Source organism: Meleagris gallopavo, chromosome 13 (genome assembly GCF_905368555.1).
Source record: "Meleagris gallopavo chromosome 13, MGAL_WU_HG_1.1, whole genome shotgun sequence".
NCBI classification, from domain to species: Eukaryota; Metazoa; Chordata; class Aves; order Galliformes; family Phasianidae; genus Meleagris; species Meleagris gallopavo.
In genome coordinates this window covers 16416751-16427099 of record NC_139416.1, presented here as the reverse complement: position 1 = coordinate 16427099, position 10349 = coordinate 16416751, and the positions used below count along the sequence as shown (strand labels likewise).

At 46.0% G+C, this 10349-nt stretch overlaps 1 protein-coding gene across 6 annotated transcripts in view; it reads right to left on the bottom strand.

The window, feature by feature from the left end:
• LOC100540396 (hepatocyte nuclear factor 4-beta-like) overlaps window positions 1-10349 on the bottom strand; it is a 38732-nt gene that overhangs the window by 4892 nt on the left and 23491 nt on the right. For all 6 annotated transcript variants that reach the window (XM_085234666.1, XM_085234668.1, XM_003209879.5 and 3 more), the window contains 6 exons: window positions 4906-5012; window positions 3992-4147; window positions 3554-3641; window positions 2848-3000; window positions 897-1133; window positions 172-285 (listed from right to left, as the gene is read on the bottom strand). In XM_085234666.1, coding sequence (XP_085090792.1) covers window positions 172-285; window positions 897-1133; window positions 2848-3000; window positions 3554-3641; window positions 3992-4147; window positions 4906-5012 — 855 coding nt within the window. The remainder of the gene's footprint in view (window positions 1-171; window positions 286-896; window positions 1134-2847; window positions 3001-3553; window positions 3642-3991; window positions 4148-4905; window positions 5013-10349) is intronic.

Genomic DNA, 10349 nt, shown 5'->3' with positions numbered 1-10349 from the left:
GGAAGATGTCTCCAGACTTTATAGTAAAGGAAGTCGACAAGGAGTGGTGTGGGCTCAGATTCGTTGTGATGCTTAAATAGATCAATAAATCTAATTATGCTTTCTTAATCCTTTCCCCCTCCCAGTCCCCTCATTATGCTGACACTAACAGCAAAAAAAATGGGCACATACGGTCTGGGACAGCGTGAATCACAGAGCTCATGTTGCCTGGGAGGACATGTCCTGGCAATGGGTCCAGGTTGATACTGGGAGGTCCTGACTGGTACTGGACATCAATGGTGGTTCCTGCGGTGTGATCAGGAAAAGAAAGACATTATTCTTCACATCATTACTGAGAAGCCAGATGGTCAGGCACAAGGCTCTTTTTTCAGGAAATATGGGAGACCTGTGTGGGTGGGGGTTAATATCTTGGCTCCTCTTTGTTTCCTTCCTGCTCCTGCTCTCTGTTCTTTTAGCCTTTTTGCTCCCAACTGGTTGGGGTTTCAGCTAATAACCAACCACTGTTCATTTGTGTGTATGCTTCACAATTACTGCTCTTATCACGGTTTCCCATATAATTTGGTATATTCCTAGCTAAAATATGTTGTCTCCCTGCAGCTTGCATCAATTTAGTAGGCTCTGTCAAGCTCATGGCTGCTGTGAAGCACACAGAGCATACCCACTCCTATAAACTGTCCCTGGGGTTACATTTTCAGAGATAGGCTAGAAGGGAACCATTTGGGAATTGGACTTGAGTGAGAATGTCCCATGTTCGAGCTACAGTTCAACCTGATCCTTCACTTCCCTCCTCCCAGGACCATGTTATCTTTACCAACATCCTCTAGAGGACAAAAATGTAGGCAGGAAGCCCCTTAAATGGCTTCATAATAAAACCCTTTTCTCAGCAGCGCTCCTACCTCCCAGCAGCATCTCCTGCAGCAAGCTGTCGATTCTTGCTACACCAAAGAGCTTGATGAACTGGACCTGCTCGATCATTTGCCAGGTGATGCTCTGCAGTGGGGGCAGCAGCAGGAGAATATCACTGAACCGGCCCCGGGAATCGTATTGGCGGTCATTGATGTAGTCCTCCAGGTTGACCTGGACCTGGAAACGCATGTTTTTCACCTTCCCTGGCTCACTCAGGCCTTTGCAGTCTAGGGAGGAGTGGAAGAAATGAAGTTAATTGATGACCCTTGTAGCCAAGAAGTGTTACGTTGACAACTATGCTCCAGGGAGGGAAAAGGCTGAGATAGAAATGACTCTCTGACAGTTATCTCTGTGTGCAGATGTACAATGCACTGTCATTGCTTCATTTCTCAGATGGAATAGGCTATTTCAGTGCAAATAGAAAGAGCTTAATTCAGATGGATGCATCTGGGTGCATAAGCGAAGAGGAAGGATTTAGAAACTGATTTGTGTTTGTCCTGTAAACTGCTGAGACTTTCACCCATACATTTTGAATCTCAATTCTTCTCACTAAATCCATGCAGGTTTAGAACTTATCTGTTTAAATATATGAGCTTTAGCACCAGGTTCTTCTCTTGATTTCGTGTCTTTGAGCCATGGTCCCTCCATTTTCCATGGACTGCTGGTCTAGTTTTGCTTAATCAAGTAAAGGTTCAAGGCATGTTGAAGTGCACAATTTACAGCTTTCCGCTCCTATTTTCCTCACACCCTAAATCAAATTTCTGGCTACTGGACTATTTCCTTCAGTCTACAAAGAATGGCCAAGCACTACGTTCTAGGGATCGTCATGCCAAGAGATTAAATGGAGTGGTTAGCAAGTTATTGTATGGCAACATGCAACTCCAAGGATAAGCCTACTTGTTAGCATGAATGAATTTTACTTCTGTAGAACTTGGCACTCTTCTTTCAGATGAAATCATGGTGCCTCATTGTTGCAATGATCTAAAGCTTGAGATACCAATCAGCTGAGGAGCTAATTAGTCTAACAACATGATAACACCATCCCTATACAGGTTTGCAGCAGGCACTTTGGCAAGCCAAAGTTCATGATGTTTGTAGAACTCCTGTATCTTGATTTCAAATCAGAGAACACAGCAAAAAATGATTAATGGAAGATGGTACTCTAATTTTCCATGCTAGTAGATGCCAAAGACAAAAGGGCGTTGCTCTCTGCTTGGAATTGTTCCTCCTCCTCTGCTCCAAGCTACAGGGCAATACACCTAAAGCTGAATGTTCTACTGAGGGGACAGTGTGCATGCTGTAGGCATTTGTTTGGGGGGAACCTGAGTGGGATGTTTGTGGAGTGACACTATAGGGATGATGCATAGCAAGTTTTTCTTTGCTTTATGTTTCCCTGCTCTCTTCTCCACCCTGGGCTGCCCAGCTCTGCTCTCGCTGGTGCTGGCTGCCAGCAAGATCCATTAACAGACATCCTTGATGTTTCTGGGTACTCAGTGCCCTGAACAGTCCACAGCTCTCTGTGGTTTTTAATTCTCATCTCAGAACTCTGATGGATGCTTCAAACTGCTGCTCATTCAACTAATTCAGCTAATGCATAATTCAGTATGAGCATATTCGTCCTTAATAGGCATCTCTTTCATTTCAGACTAATGGGCTTTCCTGAAGCCACCTACAGAAGCAGCAAAACTCCTCTGAATTCTGCCAAGGCTTGCACATCTGGCTGGAACTACTACGTGCTAAATAGCAGTGTTCAGGAATAGGGTGAAATGCAGAGCTGTTGCCAAGGGGTTTTCAGCCTGGCTATCAGGGTTGCTCTTAGGAATGCAAAAGCAGGAGGAAGAGCTGTGTTTCCCCACCCACTGCCCTATTTCCCATATCCTCCTATAACACAATATCTTCTCAAGCCCTGTGCTTGCTCCAGCAAGCAGGAAAGTCACATACCTGGATCGAAGAAGATGATGGCTTTAAGGCATGCGTACTCGTTGTCATCAATCTGGATGTCCCTCAAGGGCTTCACCAGCTCATCTAAGATCCTGGTGGCCACACGAGCGATTTCTAGCTCTGGACAGTGCATTGGGATGATAAAGTCATTCCCTGGGGACAAGGGAGAAATTCAATGTTGAATGCACTGCAGAAGTGGTCTCACCCATCAGTTGCCCAGACCTGGGCTGCCAGATAGTCCTACTGCCATGCAGAGTTGTGAACAACACCCAGGTTCACAATGGAAAAGCAAGGTGTGGATTTGACTCTTTGGTCCTTAGTTTTGCACATATCAGTGCATTAATACCATTAAAACCATTCGTTCCATCTTCTGCTCTGATTTACAGTTTTCAGCACCAACACCCAAATACCTCACTGTGCCCTGATAATCTGTTGCAAAACCATGACACAGCTGTTTGAGATCCTGCTTAATATTGAAGTTTTCCCAACGACAGCTTCAAATCATAAGGGCACAGGTGTAAAAAATGATCTCAGTGGTCTTTTCCAACTTTAATGACCCTACGAAAAGTCACAGTGTATTTGCCTCTCCCTTTCTACTCTTCTCCAGAGGCCTCCTTGTGCACTCAATCCTGAGCCAGATGTGCAGTGACCTCTCCAGGTTCTATGTGTGCAGATAATAAAAGCAGGAGTGCTTTCAGTACTTTACCTAATAATAGAAAGTCGGTGTAGGGTATGGATCGCTTGGCTACCCCAAGGAGGAGGTGTTCCCCTGCGTGGGCTCTGAGCAAGGCGACCTGCAGACAGCACAGAAGAGAGAGGTCTTAATAGATCTTCAACTCAGAGAGTAAAAAGAGGGATGGCTTGAGTTCTTAGGAAACAAATGGCTTTTATATTCATCTACCAGGTTTTAGTAAAGGGAAAAGCTCACTGCCTGGATCCCTGTGCACACTGGAGTGACCAGTTCTGTATTTTTGGGCTTTTAGGCTACTGAACTCATTGTCTTTGTCCTTTATTATTCTTCATCTCCCGCCAGTTTATTGCTCCGCATATTAATATATTGATGCCAGATTTCCCCATTGGAAAGTACAGCTGGAAATCAGCACGGAAAGTAGCAGCACTACAGGGAAAGGCATTTGCCCATTACCTGGTCATCCAACGGCAGCTCACAGAACGCAGGGATGTACTTGGCCCACTCCACCAGCACCAGCAGCTGCTGCTTCATGGACTCACACACATCATTGATGGTCGCCACTTTCTTCATTGCTATATCAGCGCTGTGCACGGGGCTCAGTGGCAAATACTGAAAGAGAAGCAATGCACACCCAGATCAGCGCAATCCTACCACCCAAAGTACCCGTCCCCACGCTCTTAGCAGCGTCTTTCCTCCGTAGCAATGGCTGCGCATTTGTTCCCCAGGCAAAGCACCACGAGGTGGTGCTCGGTCCCAGCACCACGTCCCATCCCTGCTTCTTTCACTGCCTGTTCCGTGTCCCCGTTCTTACAGCAGTGGGGCTCAGCTTCGCAGCAAACCAGCAAAACGCATGCAATGCACTCCCCCGAGGTGGGTGCCTGGGACGAAACCCACCCACTTTTCATCTCTACAGAGCTGCACGGTGGGCAGAGAGTTAAAATGTAATGATTTTTGCAAGGGAAATGGATGCATTGTTGCATGTAATCTGCAACATCTGGACCATATGCCTCAGTGGCGAGAGGCGATTTGCATAACAATTTAAAGGACACTCAGGGCGAAATTCGTTGTGAAACCAGAAAGCAATCAGCGTCTGTTTAAGACAGCAATTTTGTTAGTATTATTTTTCCCTGGTAAAAACGAAGTAACAAATAAAAGATGTAATTGGCCATGATGGGAACATTGTGTTCTGGCCAGGACACATTGTGCAGAGAGAGCTGAACTTCTGCCTGAACTTCAGAGAGCTTTTAGGGTGCAGCAATAATTGGGGTGGGGGCAGAGGGGACCTGGGGCATCCCTCAGTATTGCAGCTTTGCATCTCACACTTCAAAGGCTGCGTCTTGTCAGGGGGTTGTCCTTGGGGCTCCTACCTGCTGTGCCATTGCCTCGGCCTGGGTGAGCACACTGATGGACAGCGAGCCGTTGTCTTCATAGCTGCTCCTACGGATGCTGATCCTGTCGCGCTCATTCTGCACCGCTGCAAAGAGAGCCGGGGAGCAGAAGTCTCCTCATTAAAGAAGCTCAGAAGAAAAGAGACTTCAATTCAACCCACTGCTCCCCATTACAGCCATTGGCCTTGGCCCTGCCCACCTCATTGCTCCCTTCTCAGGTTCCCTTCAGGTTGGATACTAGGAAAGATTTCTTCTCTTGAAAGAGCGGTGACGCACCTGCGCAGGCTGCCCAGGAAGGTGGTGGGATCACCATCCATGGAGATGTCCCAGAGCCGTGGGGATGTGGCACTGAGAGATGTGCTTATGGCATGCTGGGGTGGGTTGGGGTTGGCTGGGGGATCTTGGAAGTCTTTTCCAGCCTTAATGATTCTGTGGTTCTTTGTGCAGGACACATTTCTCCAGATTTCTCCAAACCGGTGGAGGAGCCATGGGCACCATTTCCCACACGAGATGGAAAGCTGCCTGGCTTATGGGCTTTTGTCAGCTCAGGTCAAACCTCTTATCTGTGTTCCTAACTGGCCCCCGATGAGAGGCCAACAGAGTGAAAGGGCAGAAAACAGGCAACAGCAGCAAAATCAATATTTCCCATGACGCATAGAAATCTGCTGCTTCTTTTCCAGGATCTGGCACTCAGCTTTGCTGGCAGTTGAACAGGGTGGGCTGGGCACGGGGCTGCCAAGGCTGACACACCAGAGCCATTTTTAGGTTTTACACCTCAGAGCCACCTTTGGTGGAGTCCATTTGGAAGAGGTACTCTGCATACACATGTAGCAGTGCAGCCTCTTCAGTCTGAGACAGTTAAAAGGTGATTTAAAGAAAGATGAGTGGACACTGGAAATACATCCATAAGCTATAGTTAATCTTCAGAACAGATTAACCCTTCACAGCTTTTTTTCTATACACCAAGCAGCATCCAGCTTTGAACAGAAAGAAGCCAACCCAAAGCCAACCTTTTCCCAGTAGGTTTCTGCCCTACTTCTCACATCTGGTTCCATAGCAGATGCTCTCTTTGGAATGAATAGACTCTTTTTACCCACTCCCAAGACAAGATAATTTTCCCATAGTAATCAATCAACACAACGACATAGCTCCCACAAACCTCTCCTGCTCCCCTCTGACAGACTTCTTTAAGAGCCTCCAGCTTGTTTTTCACCAGTCTGCTTTTATGGCACATATTTCAGTGCTTTCCTCATGCCCTGATAAGCTCAATCTCAAGTGTAAGTGGATGTCCTGGCTGACTTTCTCAAGGTGATTTGGGCGTTGTCACTGAAAGTACCCAAGATGCTGTGGAATTAGATACAAAAGGGAGTTAATGTTTTACCTACCACAAAAATAATTTATTGCTATGTGGTAATTATATTGCCATAATTATTGTGCTTGTAAAAGGGAAGGTGTAGGTCACGGTGGTGAGGTATGGCTGTGCAGAAGGTGTTCTGGATTGGATGTGATCTTGGCTTTGCTGACAGTAAGAAAGGACTAAAACTCCACTATTTCCAGTATGTGCCCACCAAGCCTCACTCCCCATCCTTTTTCTCTCATGCTGTCCTCAATTCATACTCTGATTTCCAAAGCCAATGAAAAGAAAGACCTGGATCAGGCTGATGGCTGAGGGACCACACATAGCCCACAGAATTACAGAATCATTCAGGTTGCAGAAGACCACCAAGATCCCCAACCCAACAACAACCCAATCCCACCATGCCCTCAGTGCCACATTTCCATGGTTCTGGAACACCTCCAGGGATGGTGACTCTGCCACCTCCTTGGGTAGTCTGTGCCAATGCCTAATCTCTCTTCCATAGAGTATTTTTTTCCTAATATCCAACCACGATGTGCACAGCTCCACTCTCCCACCCCAAATAGCTCAGCATCCCTGCAGGCAGACGGGTGCCAGGGATGAGAAGAACCCCAGCAACTCCAAGCAAGGAAACGTCAGTGGAAAAACGTCCCTGTGATGCTGTTGGCCAGCGATAGCGTGTCTCTGACCTTGACTTCTCCCCAGGGAATTTGGAGGGAGGGCAGAACGATGCCCGCATCTCCCTCCAAGGAATTCACCACATGTCCCAGCCTGTGGGAAGCAGATGAGAAAACAAACATCTCCTCCATCTGACGTTTCCATACTCGGAGCAGCCCCGGGTCCTTTTGCCATGAGCACACTGAGGATGCTGGCGTGCGGAGTGCTTACTGCGGCTCTTGGGTAAACAGCGGTGTGTTTGTGGGATTGCAACAATCCCATGTTTCCCAAACATTTTGTCCTTGCTGCCTTGCCACATCGGCACAGAGCACGTGACAAGGAACCTCTGGAGAATCCAGTAGATATGGGCACAGTCATTGATTTGAAGCGAACAGCAGCAAACTAGTAATTTTCCATAGGAATTGCAGATGCTAAAGCTCTCCTTTGCCACCTGCCTACATAAGAGATGCCATTATTACTCTGCTAAAACAATCCTTATTTAATGCCAGTTGGGTTGGAATTGTGCTAATAAATGAGCAGCATACAAGGAGACAGCAGGAGGAGGAGCTCTGAGTGCTCCATTGGAGCTCACAGTGTGCCCATCTCTGCTGACAGATTCACTCCTTCTTGTTGCTGGATTAAGTTCTATGCACAAATCATTTTTTTCCCCCATACTTTCTCTGATTTCGTAGGGGTGGTATATTTTATTTGCACGTAAAAGCCAATGGAACATGCACATTTAATCCTTTCACATGCTGAGGGATGGTTTATGGCCATCAGAATGCTTTACCTTTTCCACCTCCCTTTGCAATGCACTGCAGTCCAAGAGCTCTACGAGTTGGCAGAAAAGACGTGCAAACAAAAGGTATGAAATGCTAACAAAACCATCCTATAAACCTGTCTGATTTAACAAGAATAAACAAATAACAGCTTCGGGTCCTCCCACTGTGCAGTGGTAATAATCATTCTTTTTACTTCTGCATAAAACCAGAGGAGCTCATGTACATTCATAAATTTCTTTGAAGGGGACGAGAGGTTAAATATTAACCTCTTTTTTCACCAGCGAGCTGCATCCTGACAGTGCGGTGCTGGACATTTCAAAAGGCACCAAGGTTATTAGCTCAGCTCCATGTGAGCTGGTGGCCAGGCTCGTTGGAGAAATCACAGCCTGCTAATTTGTTCAAGGTCGAGCATGGTGACAAATAGCTGCTAAAAATAGTTTTGGGGGGTGTTTAATATCAGGTGCATTCCTTGTTCATAGATGGTTTCCTGGCCAAAAACCTGTCTTGTAGTATTGTGTGAAACAATAGAGATCGAACCTTCTTCTGTGCAGAGAGGGAAGTAGAGAGAAAACCAGAAAAGGCACGGAAGGGATGGAGATATCAAGGTGCACATCGACTGCACTGTGGCACTGCCCTGACCTTCACCACACACCAAGAGAAAGGGAGCAGATCTGCAACTATCCGAGATTTAGAGAGCATTCAAGCAAGTCTTTTCCTCACAGCTTGTCCTGACTTCAATGAGTGTTTGCTTATTAAAGTGAGTTATAGATACGAAAAAATGTGATAGGAGTAGGAGTGTTCCTAAATGAGTTAATTTCTAGGAAATCTGGAGACTTTTCTACAAGACTCATATGTTGGCCCTTCTTTACTCTCGCTGTTGACAACCGGACCTGGATCCCTTCTCATGGCACAAGCAGTGGCTGGGTATTTTGGGTGTTCCTTTGCCAAAATTTCTCACTAGAGGTATAGGGCTCAAGTGTGAGACACTTTTTAAATAGCAGCACCAAATTCAGAGTGCTCAGACAGCCATGCACCTGCCTGTATGGACAGGTCAAGCTTTTGCATCATACAGCTTCTCCTTTGGGCAGAAATTCCCATTCTATCAGACTGGCTAGCATAGCCACTCTCATTCTCTTATCCAATAGAGTTGTTTCCAGCATGGAAACAAGGAGAAAAACATCCAGAAGTGTCACATCGTGTCTTACAGCACAGGAAGATCAGACAAGAAGAAAAATCACTCTGGATTCAAAGCTCCAGCTTATCCATTAGTTCTGCCAGGCTAAGGACACGTAGAGAACAGCAGGTTTTCCAGTGCTGCACACCACACCATGGAGCAGCATGGTGCCAACCACTGAAGCAGGCAAAGTGACACAAACCCACCTCCACACCCCAGGTGTATTGTCACACCCAGGCTGGGAAAAGGATCGTTTCCATCTTTTTTCTCTCTACAGTGAATAAATAGTGCTGTTACCACACCCTGGAAAGTCTAATTGCTGTTACGTGAGCTGGTTGAAAAATGATGTGCCAGAGAACAAGTGTCAAAGTGCTGCGTGCCAGCACTGGGACAATTTGACACACTGAGTGTAGATGTCATGGATCTGGCACAATCTGGTGCATACCACTATAACATTTGTATAAACACTTTTGTCATGCTGCTCTACCCCAAGACATGGCTTCTCTTCTTCCCTTGTGCTTCGCAGTACTGTTTAATATTAATCCAGAACCAACCAAAAGCAAACAATGGCGTTCTTTTTTGTACACACAATTGTGCAAGAAAATTTCTTTCTGAGTTCTGCACATGTGTTTTGGATACAGCTCTGGTTACCTAGGCTAATTCCTACAGAGCAGTTGCTCAAGGTGCTTTAAAACCTTCTGTACCAAACACATGAGCAGTTTGTGAGCACACAACCTGACCATGCACTCATAAAATAAGTTTCAAGGAATGTGGCGATGTGGAACTTGGAATGAGTCATCATGCATCAAGCTGCAATCAATAATGAAGGAATGAGCCAACGTTTTACAACTTTTACCATAAAACCAATAAAAATCACGCTTCAGATGAAAGAATGGAGCTGATAACCAGATTTCAGCCTTTCCAAACTGTGGAGTTTGCTGCACTGGTGATTGGCCCAGTCCTCATCTAGAACTGAGAGCAGATTTGGTTGGCTAATATTACTATGAGGACTACTTTTTTTTCCCAGCTTTGTATTTACTCCATTTCTCCTAAACTAAACCAGCAGGCATTTTAGCTACAACCATGACCTATCCTAAATTGCAAGACACCCTGTTCTCCAGGAAAACAGATGGTCAGGGATTTGGAAAGAGATTCTTGTCATCGTTGGTGAAACGTTATGAATTACCAGAAATGAGTGAAAAATTTCCCATTGGTTTCTGTAAAATTGTGATTTCACCCCTTAGGTAAAGGGCAAATTTGGTGGCAATCCCTCTCCCAGTATTGAATCACCTAAAGAGAGAAGCCTCCCGGGATGTGTGGATATTGGCACAAAGCTGTAGCTGAAATTCCCATCTGAAGAGATAGAAAATGGGGTTTTCAGCTGCTGCAAGAACCCTCTCACTGAGGAACACAGCATCAGCTCAGACAAGAGCTGCTGCTTCCCTCCACCACC